This window comes from Chiloscyllium plagiosum, unplaced genomic scaffold (assembly GCF_037043375.1).
Source record: "Chiloscyllium plagiosum isolate Xiang-an unplaced genomic scaffold, Cpla_swu_hap1 HiC_scaffold_9, whole genome shotgun sequence".
NCBI classification, from domain to species: domain Eukaryota; kingdom Metazoa; phylum Chordata; class Chondrichthyes; order Orectolobiformes; family Hemiscylliidae; genus Chiloscyllium; species Chiloscyllium plagiosum.
This window is the reverse complement of record NW_028270147.1, coordinates 65,368,747-65,396,244: the sequence shown is the minus strand read 5'-3', so window position 1 is coordinate 65,396,244 and position 27,498 is coordinate 65,368,747. Positions and strand designations below refer to the sequence as shown.

Genomic DNA, 27,498 nt, shown 5'->3' with positions numbered 1-27,498 from the left:
CCAATGCCAGGAGGAAGAACACCTCAAATTCCGCCTTGGGGCCCTGCAACCACACGGGATAAATGTGGACTTCAACAGCTTCCTCATTTCCCCTCCCCCCCACATTATCCAAGTCCCAAGCCTCCAACGCGGCACAGCCCTCCGGACCTGTCCATCACCTCCCCCTTCTGATCTATCACCTTCTCCCTCACCTTCATCCACCTATCGCTTTCCTAGCTACCTTCACCCCCCCCCTCCGCCCCCCAGCCAGCCATTTATCTTCAGACCCGACGCACAACCCTCATTCCAGATGAAACGTCGATTCTTCTGATTCTTGGATGCTGCCTGATCTGCTGTGCTCTTCCAGCAACACACTCTCGACTCTGATCTCCACACCTGCAGTCTTCACTTTCTCCCATTTTGAGCAATAGAACAGAACATGTGATATATCTCGCTTAACAGGAATGAGTCAGTCTACCTTACGCACTATTAGAGGCAACGCTGAAAAAATTAAAGCAAGCTGTATTGCTGGAACAAGTTTGAGTGCTAACAAATGGGAGGGGTCAAGGCCAGAGGAACCTGAGGAGAGGGAGAGGCTTTTAAGTGTTTGGATAGAAGCTCAAACAAAAAAGCGATCCGGGACAACCTTTCTCACCATAAAATAGAAAGCCTTATCCATTTACGAAGATCTAAAGAAAACAACTCAATGCTGCAGATGTGCCTGCCTTTCGTGGTAGCAGTGGGTGGTTTGCTGGTTTTAAGAACCGCTACGCATTCTATAACATAGATTGCTGAATTTGTCTGTGCAGACGCTGACATTTTCTCCCATCGTAGAAAAAAAAATCATGAAGGCGGCTATACCTTAGATCAAATCTTAAATTTGGATGAGACAGGTTTATACTGGAAGCGAATGCTAGCAAAAACCTACATTTCTAAGAATGAAGCACATGCTCCAGGCTTTAAGATGACAAAATATCGTATGACTGTACTTCTGCATGCCAATGCCAGCGGACACTTTAAGCTTACACCTGTGGTAGTGTACCACTATGTCAATCCAAGAGCCTTGAATGGTTACCTTAAGTCTATGCTGGACGTTTACTTCAGGTTAAGTAAAAAAAAGTTAGATGATGGAGCAAAGTTTTTCTGACCTTATTGTTGATGTTTTGGAAAATGTTTGGAAAAGTTTTAATATCAACAATGCGACTGACATTATTGAGGAGACCTGGGGTGATGTCAGTAAGGATTTCCTGCATGCAATTTGGCAACAGCTTCTCCAGATTTTTTTCAAAACTCTAAAGAATGTGAAACGTCACATGAGCTCCCAAAAATGAAAGAGCACTGTGTTTCGAGAATGCAGAATTCTTCGAGAAACGATTAATGATGCCCACACCCAACTCCGTAAATACAAACAGGAAATTTGGCGCCAAAAAACTTTACTCACTAACGCAACAGACCATGAACGGACAGACACAGTAAAATGAGCCATAGACATTAAACAGCGGCAAACATAGAAAATGAGAAAACCAGACCTGCAGAAAAAAACTAGACAAACGCACACAATAGAACACCACTGACAACACAGAAGCCTGGATATAAAAAAAAACTTATTAGACCGATCCCCAACAGATACTGAAAAATACCGTCATAGTAAGAGGATTAACTTACAACTTCAGAGACACAAACAATTAGAAGCAGCATTAGAAGCAACACTGAAAGACAACAAACTCAGAGGAAACCCAGCAAATCAGACAGACAGTTGCACCAACACTAAGCAGTAAAATGGAAGGAAACACACAATACACAAGAAAAGAAAGCACTAGAAGGACTCAAAAAAGACAAAAATATTGTAATTTTACCTGCAGAAAAGGACGCACAATAGTCATTTTAAACAAATCAGATGACTACGAGAAAGTGAACGTACTGCTTGCAGATACTGACACTTACCAATAGGAGACGATAGACCCAACAACACAACTAGACAAACAAATCACAGCCCTACTCAAAAAACTTAATAAGTCAAGAGAATTAAACAAGACAGCCTTCTAAAAAATAAAACCAGACAGATCCAACACACTACTTTTCAATGGACTACCCAAAATTCACAAAACCAGGTGCCCCCCCTCAGACCCATAGTCTCACGACCTGAAACACCAACATACCGACCCGCCAAGGAACTTCAAAAAAGACTAAAAGACTTAATAGAGGACTCATGCCACACCACCCAAAAATTCCTGAACATCAAAGACACCAAGATAGAAGAGGATGAAGTAATGGTCTCCTTTGATGTAACAGCCCTGTTCACATTCATCAACATCAATCTGGTAAAAGAAACACCGACTTCACTATAAGAAGTATCAAAGATACAAACACCAGACACCACCAACTTCACCAACAAAGGCAACATCGTCAAACAGTATACCCATGCTTCACCACCCACTTCAACTTTCAACCGACAAAGCAAACCGACGGAACACCCATGGGATCACCAATATCAGGGTTCCGAGCAGAAGCAGTAATGCAAAGACTCAAACAAACAGCTCTCCCAACCATCCAACACAAACTCTGGGTCCACTACATGGATGACACTTTGTCATCACTAAATGAAACAAATTAGAGGAAACCTTCAACACCATCAATCATATCCTCACTGGCATAAAATTCAGAAAAGAGGAAGAAAACAACAAACTACCATTCCTAGATGACACAGTAGAGCAAACACTCAATGGAGAACTTCAAACAAGAAAACAACACATACGGACAAAATACTCAAGTACAGAAGCAATCATCCCAACACCCACAAACGAAGCTTCATTAGGACATTATTTCAATTAGCCACCACACACTGCGGCACTGAGGAACTACAAACAGCAGAAGAAAATCAGCTATGCAGTGTATTCAAGAAGAACGAGTACCCAATAAACACAGTCTGCTGATTTCTCAGCAATAAACCCAAACAAGCGGACAAAACGTGCCCAGAAACCCTAGCCAGTTTACCCTACATGAAAGGCCTCTCTGAAATGACTGCCAGACTACTCCGACCTCTTGACATCATGGCAACCCACAAACCCACCAACACACTTAAACAGCAGTTAATGAATTTAAAAGACCCTATACAGACAACAAGCAAAACGAACGCCATTTACAAAATACCTTGCAAGGACTATAACACTACATTGGACAAAAAGGCAGAAAACTAGCCACCAGGATACATGAACATCAACTAGCTACAAAAAGACATGACCCACTCTCAACAGTATCCTTACATAGAGACGAGGAAGGACACCACTTACACTGGGCAACAATTCCATCCTAGGACAAGCCAAACAGAAACATGCACAAGAATTCCTAGAAGCATGGCATTCCAACTGAAAACTCTATCAACAAACACATTGATTTGGACCCCACATACCATCCTGTGAGAAAAATAACCAGAAATGACATCACCAACCAAAAGAAAACCTAAACACACTAATAGCAAGAGGAAATAACACCAGCACTTCAACAAAGGCTCACGGATGACATTACCTAGTATGGTGATGAAACGTCTGAAACCAAACCTTCCAGCTTAGCGAGCAAACTCACGTCCAGAATTCTCTACAGCTGATCTACAACAGTCTGTCGCTGAGGGGGGAGTGGAAGCTGGAGATGAAAAAGATGACGTCCAGGATGCAGCACCATGGGAGCTTTCCACTTCTCTTTTGTCTTCTATCCTGAGGGAACCTGAGATGCAGTTGCAGCTCTTAGAGCACAATGATCACAATGCAGTACATAGCAGGGTAGCCATTTATTCTTTAAGCTTTCATCTGCCATCCTATAAACAGGTTTTTCAAGACAGAAGATAAAGGGCAAAGCAACAAAAAAAGGGTGTCCTTTTTAAACAAACCCCAGAGACAGAGTCATAAGACAATCAATAGCAGCCATCCACTTCTGCAACGACAAACTGTACCTGAAGATGGTAATGATGACCCTCTGTCCTTGCATTAACAATATTATTTTCAATGTAATGTGTTAAGTTTACTTTTGTTTAATTAATAAATATGATTTAAACCTTCATTCAGGCTGTGTTATACTTTGTGTTCGGCTTTTGAATGATTTTTGAGCAATCGTGAGTGATTTTTTTCCCAACCCAAATTTTCCCATATGCCCTATTATTTCTGTTGGAACACAACTACAGCATTATAGAAGAACTACCTGTGTCGTCCTGTTTCCCCCCTCAGTCGAAGCAAAACGCTCAGAGACACAGTCTAGTTTTACCTCCTTCATCTTTATTCTGGGACCTGGAGGGAGAGAGAACGATCACCCATGTGCACACAGACATGAGTTCTCAGTCTTCTCTCCAAATAGCAGATTCTTAATGAATTATACAGTCATTTCACAGCGAGGAGCATCCAAATAAGGCAACATATATATTGATTGAGTGATCGTTACAATCAGCCTATGTCAATAGTAGAGATTAAGCCATCTGCTGTTACACAATGAATAACTGGTTTCAAATAATGAATACTTTTCACCTTGTTAAGCTGCCTTACATACTGAATGCTTCTAATATTGTTAAATGGCTGTACATAATGAATGCTTTTCTACCTTGTTAACTCATTTCCCTTGCTTCCAGTACCCCACTGTTAATTGTAAGTTCTTATCTGATCTGAGTCATGCTCAGCTGAACCTCTTATTTAACAAAACTCAGAACTTAACTCTTTCCCTACCTGCTCATACCCTGTACACATTCTCGCTGTATCCTTAAACTGTAGCCTCTGGTTTTGGACTCCCTGGTCATCCTTCCTGTATTTACCATGTCTGGTCCTGTTAGAAACCTATAAAATTCTATGAGATTTCCTTCTTTCTCTCTCTCCCCACCCCCATTCTTCTAAACTCGAGTGAATATAGTCCTAACAGATCCAGTCTCTCTTCCAAAGTCAGTCCCACCATCACAGGAGTCTGTCTGGTAAACCTTTGTTGCACTCCATCAGACCCAGAACATCCTTCAGATAAAACGACCAAAATTGCACACAATTCTTCAGGTGTGATCGCACCAAGGCCCTGCACAGAATAGGGATGCTGCAGCCCTGTGCTTTTTTTGGAGGGAAGTTCAGGTTCAAGTGGAAGGAGGCTGTCAGAAGGAGGTGGAAAGAGGTTGCAAGGAGTTTATGGGTAATCAGAAGGCTGCAAGCCCAGTGATGGGAGATAAGGAAATAGCAGGAGAACTTAATAAGTACTTTGCGTCAGTCTTCACAGTGGAAGACATGAGTAATATCCCAATAATTAAAGGGAGTCAGGGGGCTGAGTTGAGTATGGCTGCCATTACAAAAGAGAAAGTGCTAGAAAAGCTAAAAGGTCTTAAAATTGATAAATCTCCTGGCCCTGATGGGTTACATCCTAGAGTTCTGAGGGAGGTGGCTGAGGAAATAGCGGAGGCGATGGTCGAGATCTTTCAAAAGTCACTGGAGTCAGGGAAAGTCCCGGATGATTGGAAGATCGCTGTTGTAACCCCCTTGTTCAAGAAAGGATCAAAGCAAAAGATGGAAAATTATAGGCCAATTAGCCTAACCTCAGTTGTTGGTAAAATTCTAGAATCCATCATTAAGGATGAGGTTTCTAAATTCTTGGAAGAGCAGGGTCGGATTAGAACAAGTCAACATGGATTTAGTAAGGGGAGGTCATGCCTGACAAACCTGTTGGAGTTCTTTGAAGAGGTGACAAGTAGGTTAGACCGGGGAAACCCAGTGGAGGTGGTCTACCTAGACTTCCAAAAGGCCTTTGATAAGGTGCCACACGGGAGGCTGCTGAGTAAGGTGAGGGCCCATGGTGTTCGAGGTGAGCTACTGGTATGGATTGAGGATTGGCTGTCTGACAGAAGGCAGAGAGTTGGGATAAAAGGTTATTTTTCGGAATGGCAGCCGGTGACAAGCGATGTCCCGCAGGGTTCAGTGTTGGGGCCGCAGCTGTTCTCATTATATATTAATGATCTGGATGAAGGGACTGGGGGCATTCTAGCGAAGTTTGCCGATGATACAAAGTTAGGTGGACAGGCAGGTAGTACTGAGGAAGTGGGGAGGCTGCAGAAGGATCTAGACAGTTTGGAGGAGTGGTCCAGGAAATGGTTGATGGAATTCAATGTGAGCAAATGCGAGGTCTTGCACTTTGGGAAAAAGAATAGAAGCATGGATTACTTTCTAAACGGTGAGAAAATTCGTAAAGCCAAAGTACAGAGGGATCTGGGAGTGCTAGTTGAGGATTCTCTAAAGGTAAACATGCAGGTTGAGTCCGTGATTAAGAAAGCGAATGCAATTTTGTCAATTATCTCAAGAGGGTTGGAATATAAAAGCACTGTTGTGCTACTGAGACTTTATAAAGCTCTGGTTAGGCCCCATTTGGAGTACTGTATCCAGTTTTGGTCCCCACACTTCAGGAAGGACATACTGGCACTGGAGCGTGTCCAGCGGAGATTCACACGGGTGATCCCTGGAATGATAGGTCTAACATATGAGGAAAGGCTGAGGATCCTGGGATTGTATTCATTGGAGTTTAGAAGATTAATGGGAGATCTAATAGAAACTTACAAGATAATACATGGCTTGGAGAGGGTGGACGCTAGGAAACTGTTTCCGTTAGGTGAGGAGACTAGGACCCGTGGACACAGCCTTAGAATTAGAGGGGGTAAATTCAGAACAGAAATGCGGAGACATTTCTTCAGCCAGAGAGTGGTGGGCCTGTGGAATTCATTGCCACAGAGTGCAGTGGAGGCTGGGACGCTAAATGTCTTCAAGGCAGAAATTGATAAATTCTTGATGTCACAAGGAATTAAGGGCTACGGGGAGAATGCGGGTAAGTGGAGTTGAAATGCCCATCAGCCATGATTGAATGGCGGAGTGGACTCAATGGGCCGAATGGCCTTACTTCCGCTCCTATATCTTATGGTCTTATGCAAGAGGAATATGATGGTTGCAAAGGAGAGAACAATTAGTTTTAAACATGTCAACAAGGGATACTCAGATAATTGGGATCCATGAAAACTTTTAAACATTGACATAATTAATACATATAAATCACATATAAATCACTTTTTAAGGCCGCATAAGTTCAGGAACTATTACACTTGGAAAACAGGGGATGCTATTGGGATGAATATTGAGTCAGATGTTAAATTTAAATCCAAGACCAAGATACAAACGCAGTAAATAGTTTGTAACTGCCTGATTAAAATCTTCCAGCTTTGTGAATGTGAGACGGAAGTAAATAAGCTGTGATCTCACCGTTGTATTTATGATTTTTGCATGAAGAAGTCAGTTATTTTGAAAAAGAAATTAGTTAAATCTGTACCAATCCAAATTCTGTACTATCTTGGAAATTAATGCTTTCAAGTTGTGTTGTAGCCTTGATAATTGAGGATATTGATGAATTATTCAGTTTCTGATTGTGGGTGTCCAGATATTTCATCAACAAAATAAAAATAAAGGTATTGTAACTACCTGACTGTATCAGCTAATTAATGAGTTAGAGATTGAAAATAACAACTCCCTCAAAAACATGTTCAAAAAGAGCCCTCAAATCATTTTGACATTTGTTGGAAAGATAAATGGAACGTTGCCACTCATTGCAAAACAAATAAACATAGAGGGCAGTTTTCGGATATCATCCAGACCACATCTGATGCACTGTGCAAAGTTTTGGTCCTTATTTGAAAAAAGCTGTAACTGCTTTAGAATCAGTTCAGACAAGGTTCACCAACTCACACTTGGGGGGAAAAAAGGGCTGATCTTGTGAAGGAAGGTTGAACAGGTTAGACCAATATACATTGGACTTCAGAAAAATGAGAAGTGATCTTATTGAAACAAAATCTTGAGGTGACTGAACAAATGGATACCAGGAGGATGCACTCTCTTTTGGGGGAAGAATAAAATTAGGGACACTGTTTAAGAAAAATAAGTCTCTCTTTTAAGACTAGGATGAGGAAAATGTGTTTCTCTCAATCTTACATGTGTAAGATTCTCTTGTCCAGAAGGTAGTAGAGGGTGGGTCTTCTATTCATGGTTGAGTTAGGAAGATTTTTGATAATGGTCTGGAGTACAGACAGCAAAATGGAGCTGAGACTCTAAACAGATCAACCATGATCTTATGAATGGTAGAACAGGCTTGAAGGACCAGATGGTCTGCTCCTAAGTCCCATGTTCCTCAAGTACTTTGAGACTTCCAACAGTCATGAAAGGTGCAAATTTATTAATCAGTTTTGCTTCTTTCAAGTCACTTGGTTCCTCCACTGCTTCCAGGCTTTTTATCATTTCTTTCACATTCAGTTTAACTTTTTAGGTCCAAAGTAGATGAATTCATATCAGTCTACATGAAAGTGCACTTGCCAGAATTTCTCTTGCTATTTGACACGGATTTTTGTTACACAAAATATTAGTTCAAAACATCATGTTAGACATACATATATATCTTTAACATTTTGGGGAGAACATTTTTCAAAGCAAAGAACAACCATAATGTTTGGTACATGTGCAAAGAGCAAGCTGCTCAGATGGAGACACTAAGTCTATCAAACTTTCAGACGGAAAGATCACATGGCCCAGTTTGTGGATGAAAAAGTATTGGATTTGTACATAATCAGACAGAACTTGCCACAGAGAGAAGTCTTTGCTTTTGCTTCATCTAAAACCCCGAAATACAAGTGTTGAAAACCACCGGAATACCTCACTACCACAAGTGAGGATTTTCAAAAGAGAAATCTGAATCTATACCACAGCCTTCAGAAAAATAGAACACAGACAGCAATGGCCAAACCAGGAAAAAAGCCTATTACTAATGGCATGTATGGAAAGCAATTTCAGGGCTTGAATCCAGTTCTCCAGGCTCAGAGGTAGGGACTTTTCCACTGCGTCACAACAACCCAAATTCCCCAGGACAGTGTCCAAAGCCCAGATATCTTCAGCTGCTTCATTAATTATCTTCCCTCTAACATAAGACAGAACCAGGAATCCCCATTCATGACGACTCAGATGCTGATGCAATCAATGTCCAAATGCAGCAACATCTGGACAACATTCAGGCTTGGCAAGTAATATTCATTGAAGTGGCAAGTAATATTCATAGCACACAAGTGCCAGGCAATGACCATCTCCAACAGGATGGAATCTAACCATCACCCAATGATATTCAATGGCATCTAAATCCTGTATAAACAACATCCTGATAGCTCATGGCCAGAAAGTGAACTGGAGCAGCCATATAAATACTGTGGCTACAAGAGCAGATCAGTGGCCAGGAATTCTTCAGCAAATAACACACCTAGCCCTCCAGAACCTGTCCATCATCGACAGGCACAAGTCAAATGTGTGATGAAACAGTTTCCAATTACCTGGATAGGTGCATCTCTAATAACATTCAAGCAATATGCTAACCAGAACAAAACAGCGTGTTTGACTGGCATCTCATCCACCACCTTCAACCATCAATGCTCAGTTCATGCAGGGCATACCAGCATCTCCAAACCAATCATCATCCTGATATGGAACAATATCCTTCAATGCTGTTGGGCCAAAATCCTGGAACTTGCTTCATAACATCCCTGTGATAGCCATACAGCTCTAGGACTGTTGTGGTTTAAAAAGGCAGCTCACTGCCACATTCTCCAGGGTAATCAGGGATCGACAATAAATAACAGACTGATTAACAACCCCCATTTTCCACAAACAAATTTTAAAAGTTGTTAAAATGCACTGTACATGCATTATATTACAGTGGCAATTCTTACTGAAAAAATTGCTGTCAGAAATTGATTCTGAGGACAAGCAGCCTGTTTAGTACAGCAACATTTTAAAATAAGCCTGCCTGTTAAAACTGCATAAATGAGCCCCTTTTACAAACAGTAAAATATTTGTTTTCCTAAGCAGCAGCAGACACTTAAAAAAAACTCAGAATCACCAAAATGAAATTTACCATTATGTTCAAAATTAGCTTGGGTAATAAGAGATGCACTGTTAAAATTAAAATACTATTTCTCCCTGGTCAACAATCTTTCCCGAACTTAGGAAATCCTTCATCATTCAAATCTAATAAATTTGATGGTTGGGTAAGACAGTATCCTCTTTGTCAGACCATATCCACTTAATTAGTACTAATAAAGAAATGACTGTACACTCTACTTATTGGCCCAGAGGCGTATTCTCTATTATAATATTAATGAATTAGCCAACTTCCTTCACTGTTTCTACTTAATAAAAGTTGAACAAAAACTGATGTGAACAACTACCAATGTCAGCATAAAGAAATCAGACAAGAAAAATGAAAACTTGTCTTCCAAGATCAAAAGTAAATATCTTCTAAATATACATGAAAACAAAATTTTTTACATCGATGAGGGCTCAATATTTTCCTTGATTGTTTTTGGCTAAAAGGTGTATGGGAAACACATCATTTTCATAAAAATAAAACAAATTAATGTCTGATACAAGGGAAAATAGCATATATATTGACTAGAAATTACATCTATTTTGAATTCAAACAACAACAGAAACAAAAATATTTTATATCAGTCATACATATGCTCCACTCAGGACATGAAAAAATACTGATAAAACAATATCAAATCTGATACGATATTATTAAGTCATGATCAAATCTATATTGTTATGTATATGTAATTTCATGATTCACACTGTGATGACGCTCTTGTTTTAAGAGGTGAATTTTGCCCTTTCGTTTTGAAGAGCAGATTTAAGACAGAGTTATCAAGTTACATATTGAAAGCCCATCATATAAAGAGCTTGAGGTGCCTTGGAGATTTTCTTTTAAAAGTTGGAATAATAGCAGCAGCCTGAACAGGTGGGGCAAGCTCCCACAGAACCAGGATTTATAGTTTCAGTTTTCAGTCGAGTTATTGCTGGGGTCTTGAAACAGGGTTTGGAAGCTACAGTACATCTCTCCTGGCTGGTGTCTCTCAATTTTCTTGATGTTTTTCTTCTCGGCTACTGCTAAAAACTGGGCATTCTCTTCCTGCTGCTAGAATTGCACGTGAGACAATCTGAATTTGCCTTTACCAAGGGTGTGTTTATGGGATATCATTACATTGGAACAATTACTGTTTAGTAGTGAAATAATTATTCTGTTAAGTTTTCCAATTTCATCTTTCTTTGGTTGTACATGTACTATTGCGTATGAATATAGTGTGTTTTGCTTCACAACTGGTAGTCTGACCAATCCAATTGCACCTGGAACACAATGCCTGGTACTTGCCTTTAAAATAAGAAAAAACTAGGGTCTCGGCCATCTTAATATATTGGGGAGATTAAACGGTCCATTACAGTACATTTTAGGAGTATAAAAGTTTGAGGATTTAGTTTTTTATAAATAAGTGAAAACACCCATTTTGAGAAGCAAGTGATAAGCAACCTAAAGTAATTGCAAATCAAAAGATGACCTAAGTTTATGTTCTAAGCTCACAGCAGGAAGTATTGGAAACAAAACAAAGAATACCTCTGAACTCCTGGGTGGAGACACAATGTCTAAAATTCTCTGATTTGGAGTTTAAATTATTCATATGGTATCCCAGAACAAAGAGAAGGTTCGGGAATTATAAATAATTGATGTAAATCTCTACCATCCAAGTAGATGGGGGAATGGATTCGAGTAACATATTTCTTTAGTTTTGTGTTTTATCGGTCTGACACCACTCAGAAACAGGCATTGAAGTCAGGAGCAGTTTGCAGAAGACACAATGTGCATCACTAACTATGAATCAGTGGCAGAGATCTATCAGGAACCAAGATGTTTGTGATTTGGAGTTACTCAGCAAATGTGTAATGGAGCCCATGCTTGAGTTATGAAGTCTGCAACCGAAGTGCAGAGAATGTGTTGGAGGATTTCACTAGGCTGAAGCTTGGAGGAGAACCCTAAGAAATCTCATACCCTTAAGAGTATCAGGACCAGTGCAGAGAATCATGGTGAACTGCTGAGAGCTGTGCTCTATCTTACTTTGCTCACAGGAGAAATGAAAGAATCCTCAAGATCCTGTGTACTGGGTGACTCAACTAGAGCAGGGGACATTCCGTTGAGAGTTTCAGGTTCAAAATATAATCAGTAATAAAATACACTATTAGGTTTGTAACTTTGTTCAACTAGTGTACAGTTAAAGTTTTTGTTAAATCATGACGTAACGTTCAACAACTTTTGTCCCAATTTTCAAAGGTAATGATGCAAAACTGTTTATCTCCTCTTCTACCCCAAGACTAAATCTTTCTTCTACATTACATTAGTAAGTGCACTTAAAAAGTGCATCATTGCTCTGGGATGTTCTGAAATTATGAAAAGCACTAGATAAAGACATGTCTTTCTTTAACCTTTACTAACTACTTTCCATAAATTAGATTTCCAGTGTAGGAACCCTGGATGCCTAACTATTTCTGCACCTTTCATTCCTGCTATAAATTCTGCCATATCAAAGTATTATCATATACTTACTGGTAAGATGAAAGAAAATTGAAAAATATGAAATTTGCACAGAAAACAGAGTGTGAAACAGAAGAATGGATGTCGAGCCAAGAAATGTACATGGGGAGATTCAGCGAATGGTGTGGAAGAGATCATTTACATTCAATCATTCCTTTCAAGAAAGAAAACAGCCAACGCCTAGAACAAATAACCTCCTTTGTAAAGTTCAGAGGTCTCCTGAAGATTGTAGACTTATTGCATTATGTATTTATGCAACATATTTTCCATGTATTTCTTCAAGTGTTTCTTCAGTTGGGCAGCTTTCTCTTTATTGTAATTGCACTCCATTGCATGCTTGACATTTTGCATTCAGCCATTCCTTCATTAAGGATACCATGTAAATCCAAGTTACGACAACTGTATAACTGTTACAAATTTTTTAAAATTAATCGAAGTTTAATATGTGGATTTTTAAAAAATTTAATTATTTTTAAGAAGGTACATTGAGACAAGCAGAATAACTTGCTAGATGTTACTCACATTTTCTGACACTCCTTACGTTCTCCCAGCATGGTATCACCCATCTCACCCAAAATTGTGGCTTCAACTTCATAATGAACAACCAAAGCCTTCTCCGTTGGGTGGACATCTATGTTGCCTCCTTTGACTTTTCTGAAGAGAAACAAATAGCTGTTTAGATTTGGGGAAAAAAAACATACAAATTGATTTTGTATGAAAAAATACAATTACACAAGATTCAAATGTACTTATGTAGCAATCCATAGCAATGATTTTAAAACAAAATATTTCTCATCAGTTATAATGAATCTCATGGTCAGGGAAATATTCATACACTAAGTCAGTAAAATTAATACAGTTTTTAAAAATTTCCAAGATTATTTCATTGAATATTCTTGGACAAAACAGCTAACTCATTGTTCTACAGCTTCTCAAAATCACGGAATGATCCTATGGAATATTCTACTGCTACAGCATTCATGTTAAATATGTCAGTCCTCAATCTCGGAACAAATCTCTGAACCTCATGAATAAGGCATACTTCTATAATTCGAGACCACATCTTGTGTGGCTGACTTACTTGTATTCCAAAATATAGAAATTAAATATAAAATAATATCTCAAAGTGATTAATTGGCACTAAACAAAGCAAGGGGTTGATGAAAGTCAGCCAAAGGCAAAAAAGCAACTGGTGTAAATCCAGACAGGAGATCCCAGGCTTGAAAACTGGCTTCATTCCATACTGACCATGCATTATGTGATGTAAGGTATATGATTTATATTCTTTGCTGTACTTTCAATAGTGTTTGGATTTTTGAACTAGTGGTGTTTGGGTTTGTGTATATGAGGATTTAAAGATTAGTTTGTGGTATTTCTGCAGCCATGATTAATTTTTAAACCAATATGAGAGTGTGTCCCTGGGATGGTAATTGGAATTTATTTGCATTGGGAGTGTTTTACAAATAAATAGAATAAATAAAAAAGAAGAGCTTGTTTTCTGTTTAGAAGGACTACAATTGCTTAGGGGATATAAATTTTTTTATTATTAGATTCCTTACAGTGTGGAAACAGGCCCTTCGGCCCAACCAATCCACACCAACCCTCCGAAGAGTAACCCACCCAGACCCATTTCCTTCTGACTAATTAATCAATGTGCCAAAGATAACCTCAAGTTTGTGAATCAGACATTTGCGCATTTCGAGAACGTACTCTCATGCATGCTATTTTGGTCCAGATTGGGAGGCAATTTTAAGTCAGAAAATAAATACAGTTGCAGCAGTATCTTCCAAATGCTTAAATGGGCAATATATATGAGCTGTACATGTGAATACTAATACAGCTAGCTCACTGAACCATTAAGAACAATGCCTTTGTTTAAATTAAGTGAAATTGAAGAATATATCATGGGATTCATTTAAAAAATTTAAAATTGGTTACATTTGTTTATTTTTCATTTTTCTTCTTGCCATCAGCTATTTTCAACACCAACATTCAATGCTTCGCATACTTCAATATATAAGGCTTTAAGTTGAAACAGGGTGCAATAAAGGAAGGAGGTGTAGCACTCTTGGTCAAAGATAGTATCATTGCCCTTGAACAAGATACAGTTCCAGAATTAGATTCTATATGGCTAGAGGTGAGAAACAGGAGGAAAGTAGTAAACTTGTAAGATATTTACTGTCGACCTCCAAATAACAGGGAGGAAGCAGAAGTAGGCAGATTATGGGAGTCTGCAGAACAATTAGGGTTATAATAGTCGGTGATTTACCCTAATGTAGACTGGGAACAATGTATTGTGGGACAAGACAGAAGAACTCCCTGCAGTGTAGGGGAACTTTCTGGAACCAATCCTACTGGGGGGAGGGGCACTGTGCTGGATCTAGTTCGAGGAATTGAGGCAGGCCAAGTGGAGAGCATCAGAGGAGGGCAGCATTTGGAAAATAGTGATCATATATAATAAGGTTCAAGATTAAGTTGAAAAGGATTTTTAAAAAGTCAATGATTAAGATTCCAGACTGGAAAAGGGCAGATTTTAGGGATCTAAAAGTTAATCTGGAGCACACTGACTGAAGATGCATTTTGATGGATAAAACAGTTGATGAAAAATGGGAGAGTTTCAAAAGATAAATTAATAGGGTGCAAGCTAGGTACATAGCTATGAGAAATAAATATGGAGTATCCAAAGCTAGAGTACCTTGGATGACTTAGGATATTGAAGAAAATGAGGAAGAAAAGAAAGCATACGATGCATACCAAAGTAATAATAGCAACAGAAATCAGCAAGAGTAGTTCAAATGCAGGAAAGTGTGTAAAGCTGGAATAAAGAAGGATCAGAGGAAGCATGAGTAAAGGGTGGCAGGTTAGACTAAAACAGAGTAAAATGTTCTTAAAGTATATAAATAATAAAAAAAAATAAAGGATTCAAAGTTTGTGCGAAGATTTGTAGCTTGGGTGCTCGTTGTTGTGGTTCTGTTCGCCGAGCTGGAAGTTTTTGTTGCAAACGTTTTGTCCCCTGGCTAGGCGACATCATCAGTGCTTGGGAGCCTCCTGCGGAGCGCTTCTTTGATGTTTCCTCCGGTGTTTATAGTGGTCTGTCCCTGCCGCTTCCGGTTGTCAGTTTCAGCTGTCCGCTGTAGTGGTTGGTATATTGGGTCCAGGTCGATGTGTTTGTTGATGGAGTTTGTGGATGAATGCCATGCCTCTAGGAATTCCCTGGCTGTTCTCTGTCTGGCTTGCCTTATAATGGTAGTGTTGTCCCAGTCGAATTCATGTTGCTTGTTGTCTGCGTGTGTGGCTACTAAGGATAGCTGGTCGTGTCGTTTCGTGGCTAGTTGATGTTCATGTATGCGGATTGTTAGCTGTCTTCCTGTTTGTCCTATATAGTGTTTTGTGCAGTCCTTGCATGGTATTTTGTACACTACATTAGTTTTGCTCATGTTGGGTATCGGATCCTTCGTTCTGGTGAGTTGTTGTCTGAGCGTGGCTGTTGGTTTGTGTGCCGTTATGACTCCTAGGGGTCGCAGTAGTCTGGCTGTCAGTTCTGAGATGCTCCTGATGTATGGTAGTGTGGTTAGTCCTTTAGGTTGTGGTATGTCCTCGTTCCGTGGTCTTTCTCTTAGGCATCTGTTGATGAAGTTGCGTGGGTATCCGTTTTTGGCGAATACCTTGTATAGGTGTTCCTCTTCTTCTTTTTGCAGTTCTGGTGTACTGCAGTGTGTTGTGGCCCTTTTGAATAGTGTCCTGATGCAGCTTCGTTTGTGTGTGTTGGGGTGGTTACTTTCATAGTTTAGGACATGGTCTGTATGTGTGTGGCTTTCCTGTATACCCTTGTAGTGAATTCTCCGTTCGGTGTTCTCTGTACCATCACGTCTAGGAATGGGAGTTGGCTATCCATTTCTTCTCTCGTGAATCGGATTCCTGTGAGTGTGGCGTTGATGATCCGGTGTGTTTTTTCTATTTCCGTGTTTTTAATGATTACAAACGTGTCATCGAATATCTGACCCAGAGTTTGGGTTGAATTTGTGGTAGGACTGTTTGTTCTAACCTTTGCATAACTGCCTCTGCTATGAGTCCCGAGATTGGTGATCCCATGGGTGTTCCGTTGATTTGTTCGTATATCGTATAAAGGCAGAATGACGGTCATCCTAGATAAATCTGATTACATCCAAAAAGCACAACAACTACTTGCAGATATCAACACCTACCAAATGAAGGAATTTGACCCCACACCACAACTCACCAATAGGATAAATAACACACTGAGGAATCTACAAAAAACGGACAGATAACCAGAGCTGACCTACAAAGAATGAAACCGGAAAGCAACAACACCCCCAGATTCTATGGATTACCTAAAGTACACAAACCAGACATCCCACTCAGACCCATAGTATCACTACCAGAGACACCACCATACAAACTGGCCAAAGAACTACAACAGAAACTGAAACACCTGGTCAGCAGATCCAAACACTCAAAACAATCAACACAGGAATTCTTGGACATCATCAGAAATATACACATAGACAAAGAAGAAACCATGATATCATTCGACGTGATGGCACTGTTTACTTCGATTGACAAAACCCTAGCCAGAGAAACAATAGCCAACCTACTGGACATACAGAACAGAAAACAGGACGCTGAACCTATCAACAAAAACGGCATACTTAAACTACTGGACTTGTGCCTCACAACACACTTCACATTCAACAACCAGATATACGAACAAATCAATGGAACACCCATGGGATCACCAATCTCGGGACTCATAGCAGAGGCAGTTATGCAAAGGTTAGAACAAACAGTCCTACCACAAATTCAACCCAAACTCTGGGTCAGATATATCGATGACACGTTTGTAATCATTAAAAACACGGAAATAGAAAAAACACACCGGATCATCAACGCCACACTCACAGGAATCCGATTCACGAGAGAAGAAATGGATAGCCAACTCCCATTCCTAGACGTGATGGTACAGAGAACACCGAACGGAGAATTCACTACAAGGGTATACAGGAAAGCCACACACACAGACCAAGTCCTAAACTATGAAAGTAACCACCCCAACACACACAAACGAAGCTGCATCAGGACACTATTCAAAAGGGCCACAACACACTGCAGTACACCAGAACTGCAAAAAGAAGAAGAGGAACACCTATACAAAGTATTCGCCAAAAATGGATACCCGCGCAACTTCATCAACAGATGCCTAAGAGAAAGACCACGGAACGAGGACATACCACAACCTAAAGGACTAGCCACACTACCATACATCAGGAGCATCTCAGAACTGACAGCCAGACTACTGCGACCCCTAGGAGTCATAACGGCACACAAACCAACAGCCACGCTCAGACAACAACTCACCAGAACGAAGGACCCGATACCCAACATGAGCAAAACTAATGTCGTGTACAAAATACCATGCAAGGACTGCACAAAACACTATATAGGACAAACAGGAAGACAGCTAACAATCCGCATACATGAACATCAACTAGCCACGAAACGACACGACCAGCTATCCTTAGTAGCCACACACGCAGACAACAAGCAACATGAATTCGACTGGGACAACACTACCATTATAGGGCAAGCCAGACAGAGAACAGCCAGGGAATTCCTAGAGGCATGGCATTCATCCACAAACTCCATCAACAAACACATCGACCTGGACCCAATATACCAACCACTACAGCGGACAGCTGAAACTGACAACCGGAAGCGGCAGGGACAGACCACTATAAACACCGGAGGAAACATCAAAGAAGCGCTCCGCAGGAGGCTCCCAAGCACTGATGATGTCGCCTAGCCAGGGGACAAAACGTTTGCAACAAAAACTACCAGCTCGGCGAACAGAACCACAACAAATATAAAGGATAGAGTGGAGTCCATAACGGCTTTCCTGTCCCCTTGGTCCAGGGTGTACTCACATACATACAGATCACCATCATGCCCTCCAAATCCTCCATGACTTCCAGTTCCCCAGCCCCCAATTCCTCATCTTCAACATGGACATCCAGTCTCTGTACACGTCCATCCACCATGATGAAGGCCTCCAAGCTCATCATTTCTTCCTTGCCCTCTGACCCAACCAAGTATCCTTCCACTGACACAGTCATTCGATTGGGTGAACTGGTCCTCACCCTCAACAATTTCTCCTTCGAATCCTCCCACTTCCTTCAGACCAACAGGGTAGCTATGGGCACCCACATGGGTCCACTATGCCTGCCCCTTCGTCTATCTTCTGCAGCTATACCAGCGCCATTCCCCATCTTTTCCTCCATTACATCGATGACTGTATTGGCTCCACCTCGTGCTCCCACGAGGAAGTTGAACAGTTCAGCAACTTCATGAGCACCTTCCATCCTGACCTCAAGTTCATCTGGATCATCTCAGACACCTCCCTCCCCATCTTCATTTCTGGTGACCAACTAAACACTGACAACTACTTCAAACCCACCAACTTCCACAGATACCTGGACTACACCTCCTCCCACCCCCAACTCCTGTAAAAAACGCTATCCCTTACTCCGAATTCCACCGCATCTGCTCCCAAGAGGAGCAACCCCACTCCAGAACATCCCAAATGACAGACTTCAAGGACCGCAATTTCCCCTCCCATGTTGTCAACAATGCCCGTCCACGCATCTCCAAGTCCTGCATCGCCACCCTTGAACCCCACCCCTCCAATCGCAACAAGGACAGAATCCTGGAGATAAAAGCAAATTACTATGGATGCTGGAATCGGAAACCAAAAGAGAAAATGCTGGAAAATCTCAGCAGGTCTGGCAGCATCTGTAAGGAGAGAAAAGAGCTGACGTTTCGAGTCTAACTGATCCTTTGTCAAAGCAAGGACAGAATGCCCCTGGTCCTCACCTTCTACCCTACCAATCATCGGATACAACACATCATCCTCTGCCATTTTCGCAAATTAGAGTCAGACCCCACCACCAGAGATACATTTCCCGTTCCACCCCTTTTAGCATTCCTCAGACACCATTCCCTCCGTGATTCCCTCATTAGGTCCACAACCCCCCACCAACCGACCCTTCATTCCTGGCACCTTCCCTTGTCACTGTGACAGATGTAAATCCTGTGCCCACACCTCCCTCCTCACCTCCATCCAAGGCCCCATAGGATCTCTCCACAACCAACAGAGATTTTCCTGCAACTCCAAACACCTCATCTATTGTGTCCGTTGCTCTCGATGTGCTCTCCTCTACATTGGGGAGACAGGATGCCAACTTGCAGAACATTTCAGAGAACATTTCTAGTACACACACACACACACACACCAATCAATCCCACCACCCTGTGGCTGAACACCAATTCCCTCTCCCATTCCACCAAGGACATGCAAGTCCTGGGCCTCCGCCACTGCCAAATCCTAGCCACCGGAGGAAGAACACCTCATTTACTGCCTTGGGACCCTTCAACGACATGGGATTAATGTCGATTTCACCAATTTTCTCATCTCCCCTCCCCCTACCTTATCCCAGATCCAACCCTCCATCTTGGCACTGCCCTCTTGAACTGTCCTACTTGCCTATCTTCCTTCCCACCTGTCCGCTCCACCCTCCACTCCAACCTATCACCATCACACCCCACCTTGACCTACCTATCGCATTCCCAGTTACCTTTCCCTCAGCTCCCATTTATCTCTCAGTCTCCTTGGTGGTAACCCCCCACCTTCCATTTATCTCTCAATCTCCTTGGTGGTACCTCCCCCCCACCCCCCACTACACACATGCCTGATGAAGAGATTATGCTTAAAACATCAACTCTCCCACTTCTCCAATGCTGCCTGACTGGCTGTGCTTTTCCAGCACATTTTTTGACTCTGATCTCCAGCATCGCAGTCCTCATTTTCTCCCATACAGAACAAGCAGGCTAAGCTGCTCACTGAAGCAAAGGATATTACAGAGATACTAAATGAATATTTTGCTTCTGCCTTTAACAAATTAGAAGATGGTGACAATGGCCTAATTGAACATGTTAGTGCTGAGCACTGAACAGTAGTTTAAAAAAAGTGCTGAGAAGGCTAGTAAGCACTTCAAGTAGAGAAATCAGCAGGTCCAGATGGAATACATCCTAGATTGCTGAGAGTTAATGGAGCAAATTTGGGAGACATCAACAGAAATTTTCCAGGCCTCTCTGAACACAAAATTAGTCCCAGGAGACTGGAGCATTGCAAATATGACTTTGTTGTCTAAGAAAGTGACACAGGATAACCTGGGAAACTACAGATCTGTCAGCTTGACATCAATAGCGGGGAATACTGATGGAGGCCATAATATAGGATAGGGTAAATACACATTTTCAGAAACATAAGATAATACTAGACAGTGAATGCGGCTTTGTCAAGGGCAGGTCATGTCTGACAAATTTAATGGAGTTTTTTGACAGGCAGTGGATGAGGTAGTGCTGTGGATGTTGTATATTTGGACTTGCAAAAAGCATTTGATACGGTGCCATATGGCAGGCTGGTTAGCAAATTAGAGATCTTTAGGTATGATGGGTTCTTGGCAGTATGAATTAGAAGTTGACTAAAAGATAGGAAACAGTAGGTATAGATGGGCATTTCTCAGATTGGACAGGAGTTGAAAATGGTGTCCCCCAGGAATCACTTTTTCTGATTTATATTAACAATTTGGAAATGGGTGTTAAGGGCAAAATTTGTACATGACACTAAGCTAGGGAGAATGGTGAATTGTGAGGATGACGTTGAGTGACTTCAGAGGGACAGTCACAAATGAGCAGACACCTGGCAAACAAATTTCAATGCAGAGAAATGCAAGGTAATGCATTTTGGTAGAAGAAACAGAGATAATACAGGTATAACATTGAAGGGAGTACAGGAGCAGAGGGAGCTCAGGGTCCATATGCATTATTCCCTGAAGGTGACCAGGAAAGTTGAAAGAGTTGCCAAGGCAGCTGTTGGGATCCTTGGGTTTATAAATAGAGGCGTAGAGTATAAAAGCAAGGAAGTGATGCTTCATCTCTACAAATCAACGGTCAGACCACATTTGGAGTATTGTGCTCAGTTATGAGCACCTTATTTATGGAAGGATGCTGAAGCACTGAAGACAGTTCATAGGAGATTTATGAAAATGAGACCAGGAATTAAGGATTTTAGACACAAGGAGAAATTGGAGACATTACACTTGTTCACCTTGGAACAAAGAAGATTGATTGGTGACCTTACTGAGGTGTTCAAAATTTTGACAGGAGAATATTCTGTGTCCACTACTTGGTATGTCAGTAACTGGGGGGGTCGCAATTTCAAGACTGTCAGCAAAACAGCTAGGAGTGAGACGAGGAGGAATTTCTTAACTCAAAAGTTATTATGATTAGCAATGCATTGCTTAGGACAGGTGGTTTTAAAAGACAGCTGGATATCTATTTGAAAGTAACGAAGTTAAAAGGTCTACAGAGATAGAGTTGGAGAGTGGGTCTATCTGGGCAGCTCTTTCAGCTGCCAGTACAAAAACAATGGGTCAAATGGCATCCTTCTATACTGTAATATTCTTTGTCACTGAGGGAAAGAAAGCAAATAGTTTGCATTTTTGAGTACTCCAGCAATGTGAAGAATGTTAAGCATAACCAATTATATGCCAGCATTTAAACATCATCAAATAAATCGAACAAGTATACATTTCAAAAGCTTCCTCACTTTTATTAAGCGATTTAAAATGTGTATCCTGAAGAGTTTGACTTTTGTTCCATATTCCACTAGTCTGCTTACCTGGCAACTTTTAAATTCCCAGTGAATAGAAGCCTAACCAACATATTGATATAAAATTCAAATATATTCTTCAACTGCATTTTTATAAAAACAGAAAAATTAAACAATTAACAACAGTTTAAATTATAATTTTCTTTAATAAAGTTTTAACTTGCATAATCCCACAGTGACCACAACAACAAGGATAATTAAAACAGATTTTATATAGCCACCTAACACATCTTAAGACATTTCTTAGACTGTCCCTGGGGTTGTGCACTAGAAGTCAAGCCTGGAGTGTCATAAATGTGAAAAGATTTAAGCGAACTATTCAAAATTGCCAACTTACCTGACTGATGAACACAGGTTAAAAAAAAAATCAGATTTCTGTACCTAACAAGAAAACAGCTATTTATTGCAAACACATTGCTTTTAAACAGAAGGCAGAAAAGAAATACACTTTGCTAACTTACAACTCAACTCTAGCCCTTTTTTAAAAACTCCCCCACACACAGAAATAGACACAAAGAGGCAAGAAAGAATACTAATATTACAGTTAGGAAAAGAACAAATCAGTGAAGCACACTTCTGGTTCCAGTCTAGATTACAGGCAATGAGATGTGTTCTGCTCAGGGTCAAAAGGAGTCAGAAGGGAATTAAAGGAAAACAAGGTTGTGGACACACCAATTTGTAACCTTTCATTCACCAGCTGAGAATTTACACCCTTTAAATAAGGGAACTTTGCAGAAAGAGAAAGTAGGATTCGGGGTTTGCTTTATCTTCTTCACTCTCAGGCGGAAAACATGAGATGTTTTCTCCTTCATGGGCTGGACAATACAGCAGAACCATGCAAACCCAAAGTTGTAGCCGCTTGTCTAGGAGCCTAGCGTGAAATTGTTACTATACGGAGTATTCCTGAACTCTCACGATTGATTAGTTTTTCAACCAGGATCAGAAGTTTGTCACTGGACAAAACTGCTCCTGGAAACAGAAGCGAGGTCTGTATCATCCTTCCCCACTTATTTAATCAGAGAAACAGAGATATAACACAATGAACCCCAGTAACTCTTTTATATTGCTGCATCATTTTCACAGTCCCTTGGTTTAAGGTAGCACTGTAAAGACAAAATTCATTTTCTTCTTTGTGTTGGATTGTTGACCAAGACAGGAAAAGGCCCATTTGAAGACTATGGTATGTGGAAGGAGTTGCTGTACTTTTCAAAAGAATTTACTATAACTCGATTGTGAACCGAGGTTTGTGTGCAGCATAAGATTCATTCAGCAACAGATCACTGTCTGGTTAGTACAAATTCATACAATCCCTACAGTGTGGAAACAGGCTATTCAACCTAAGTCCACATCGACTCTCTGAAAAGCATCCCACCCAGACTCACCCCCCGCCAAAAAGCCCTGCACCTCACATGGCCAATCTATCCAACCTACACATCACTGGACACTCAGCAATTCAGCATGGCCAACCCATCTAACCTGCATATCTTTAGACTGTGGGAGAAAATTGAGAGCACCCAGTGAAACCCACGTAGACATGGGGAGACGGTCTTGCGTGGAGTCTGCACAGCCATCATGCTGCCCCAAAATGCAAACAGTTGTAGATCATCCACCTAACGACAACTCTTTAATTGACACCTGAGTAGGTGAACAGTCAGGACGTTTACAACAGGGGGAAAGAAGTCTCTGGACAGCTTAAGAATTAGGTTGAGTGTCTCTATCCCTTCAGCTCATTGCATCTGTGGTCAAAAACAAGCACCTTACAATTCTAATCCCATTTTTTAGCAGTTGGTGCACTATCATTTTTGCCTTGGCATCACAAGTACATATCAAAATATTATTTAAATGTTATGACGCTTCTGCTACTACCAGCCTTACAAACACTAAGTTTCAGGTTCCACTGCCCTCTGGGTGAAAACAATTTTTCCTCACATCCTATCTTAAACATCCAGTCCCTTACCTTAAATCTGTGCCCCTTGGTCAGTGATCCCTCCTCGGAGGTGCACAGTTCCTTCCTGACTACCCAATGTCAGCTCATAATTTATATAATTTCAATTATGACCTCTCTCAATCTCTTCTGCTCCAAGAAAAACAATTCCAATCTATCCAATCTCTCTTCACAACTAAAACTCTCCCAAAAGACAACACCCTGGTAAATTTCCTCTGTACCCTCTCCAAAGCAATGACATTCCTATATTGTGGATTCCAAAACTGTAAATAACACTCTAGCTGTGACCAAACCAATATTTTATTCAGTTCCAACATAACCTCCCTGCTCTTAAAATCAATGCCTCTGCTAAATTAAGGCAAACATCCCAAATGGCTTCTTAACGACATTACCCACCTGTCCCACTAGCTTAAGGGCCTGGTGGACATGCACACCAAGGTCCCTCCGATCCTCAGTACTTCCCAGGGTCCTACCATTCATAATGTATTCCCTTGCCTTGTTTGTGCTGTCTATGTACATCACCTCACACTGATCCAGACTAAATTTCATTTGCAACTGATCAGCCCATCTGTATCCTCCTGTAATCCAAGGCCATCCTTCTCACCAAGTTATCAACCCACCAATTTTTGGATCATCTGCAAACCTACTGACCAACCCTTATACATTCAAGTCTACCATTTACAATTATCACAAATAGCAAGACCACTACACTGCTCCCTCAGGAATCCCACTGATTACAGGTTTCCAGTCACAGCCCTTGACGATTACCTTCCAATTACCCACATTTCCTTGGATCCCATGGGTACAACCTTTACAATTAAACTATCATGCAGGACTTTATAAATAGCCTCGCTAAAGTCCAGGCAGACCACGTCAAAAGCATTTCCCCCACCTCAAGACCTCTTCAAAAAAATTCAATCAAATTGGTCAGACATGACCTACTCTTAAAACACCTTTTTTTTAAACTCTTCTTGATTAATCTCAGTCTTGCTAAATGCAGATTAATTCTGTCCTTCAGAAGTGCTCAAGAAACTTAGTTCTGACAACATCATGACTAACAAACTTCTGGAATTTTTTTGAAGAGGGAAGAAAAAAAGCTTGCTGAGAGCACTGCTGCTTTAGTGGTGTACACACATTTCCAAAAGACATTCAAATGTAGTACCGCACTACAAACTTATGAGAAAATCTATACTCATGGAATAAATGGGACAGTAACAACATGGATACAAATCGGCTAGGGATCAGAAACAAAAAGTAATATCTCATGGATTTGCTTCGGGCTGGAGGAAGTTTTCTCACACAGTTACCCTGTGGTCAATTCTGGCACATGTGTTTTTCCTTATATTTACTAATACTGCAGATTCTGGCATAGAGGGGCAATTTCTAAGTTTGTGGATGATTCAAAACTAGGAAGCATTGTAAACTTTGAGGAAGACAGTGGCAAACTACAAAAGAACATTGACAAGTTGGAGTGAACTGATTGGTGGCAGATGAAATTTATTACAGAGAAGTGTGAGATGCTAAGTTTTGGTAGAACATAAGCATACCGCATAAAATAAACATGATTCGGAGATGCCGGTGTTGGACTGGGGTGTGCAAAGTTAAAAATCACACAACACCAGGTTATAGTCCAACAGGTTTGATTGGAAGCACACTAGCTTTCGGAGCGACGCTCCTTCATCCCTCCACAATCACCTGATGAAGGAGCGTCGCTCCGAAAGCTAGTGTGCTTCCAATTAAACCTGTTGGACTATAACCTGGTGTTGTGTGATTTTTAACAGCATAAAATAAAGAGAGCTACCATTAAAGACGCACAAGAACAGAGATACCTGAGTGTACGCGAGCATAAGTCATTAAATGTGGCAGGACGGGTAAAGCAAGCAGTAACTGAAGTTTGCTGTACCCTAGGATTATTAATAAGGGTATAGCATTGAGTTGATGCTGCACTTTTACATGACACAGTTAGCCCTCAGTTCAAGTACTGTCTGCAATTCTGGGTGCCACACATTAGAAATGTGAACATATTGAAGAGAGAGCAGAAGAGATTTACATAATATATTCCAGGAATAACAACCTTCATTTATGAAGGTAATTGGGAGAAATTGGGACCGTCTTTCTTGAAGAGGAGAAGGCTAAGACGATATTAGATTTTCAAAAACTTTAAAATCATGAGAGCCTGGACAGATTAGACAGGAAGAAAATTCATTTGTAAAAAGCTTGAAAACAAGTGGGCACAGGTTTCAAGAAATTTATAAAAGAAACAATACAATGTGAGAACAAAAAGCCTTCTTATAGCAATTAGGATTTGGATGCACTCTTAGAAATTAGTGAAGGCAGGTTCAATTAAGGTAGTTAAGAGGTCATCAATGCTCATTTAAATAGAAAGAACATGCAGGGTTATTGAAATAGGGCAGAAGATTGGCACAGACATAAAGAAATTTGCATAAGAAGCAAATGCGATGTGAGGGGGAAAAAAGACTTCAATGAGTAGTTAGGATCTGGAATACACAGCTGAAAGTGTGGTGGTGATAGGTTCAATTTAGGCATTCAAGTGGAATGTTTATTTAAATAGAAAAATGTTCAAGGTTATGGGGGAAAGGCAAGAGAATGCCATTAAGCCCTCAGAGAAAAAGACACAAGATTCCTTAGTTTAAAACAGAATTTTCTCTTCACAAACTCTAACAAAGCAAACATATGTAATACCATCTTAGGTAACCTCCTATATTGTCAAATCAGAATCAACATTAGTTAAACATGTGTGGTTTATTGTGGTAAATTGTGGTTTATTATATACATTTAATGGCAGATAAAGCTCAAAACAGATCTCGTGAATTGACTTAACAATCTATTCGGCAAGTAAGTCATCAAAATCAGTCACAAAGGCCTTCAAAACTCTGTCTTTCTTCATTAGGAATTAAACCCTTCTTCTGATCCCCATCAACAGCAGAACACAATCAACTTCAAGTTCCACACGCCTTCACCAAAAATGGCACACATCCACAGAACGTCAACTTGGTTTGCAAAGTGCAAATCCACCAATGTGATGTAACATAAACAGCAGCCAAATATGTACTTGCTTATTGTCCACTGTCTCTGTATTGTTAAACTTGTCCATACTGCACAACTGGACTCATTTACTACCAAGATCCAAGACCGCTTGGATTCTTTCATATGCTTTTAATTAGGTTCACTCTCTCCACGGTTTTGGTTTCCAATCTCAATTTCTGTCTTACTTTCCTTAGGAACTGGAAGGATTAGTTTCCTTTACCAGTATTCCTTTGCAGTTTTTTTTCCAATTAGGGTCTAGCTCAAATTATTACAAGCTTTTAAACTACAGACTCCAAGACAACATGGATTTTTTTTTGTCTTGTTGAAAGCCACA

The 27,498-nt window shown here is 40.7% G+C and overlaps 1 protein-coding gene across 1 annotated transcript in view; it reads right to left on the bottom strand.

The window, feature by feature from the left end:
- The window catches only part of kifap3a (kinesin-associated protein 3a), a 221,256-nt gene that overhangs the window by 174,182 nt on the left and 19,576 nt on the right, over nucleotides 1-27,498 (bottom strand). Inside the window, exon 2 of the mRNA XM_087990739.1 lies at nucleotides 12,946-13,077. Within this exon, the coding sequence (XP_087846865.1) occupies nucleotides 12,946-13,077 (132 nt within the window). The remainder of the gene's footprint in view (nucleotides 1-12,945; nucleotides 13,078-27,498) is intronic.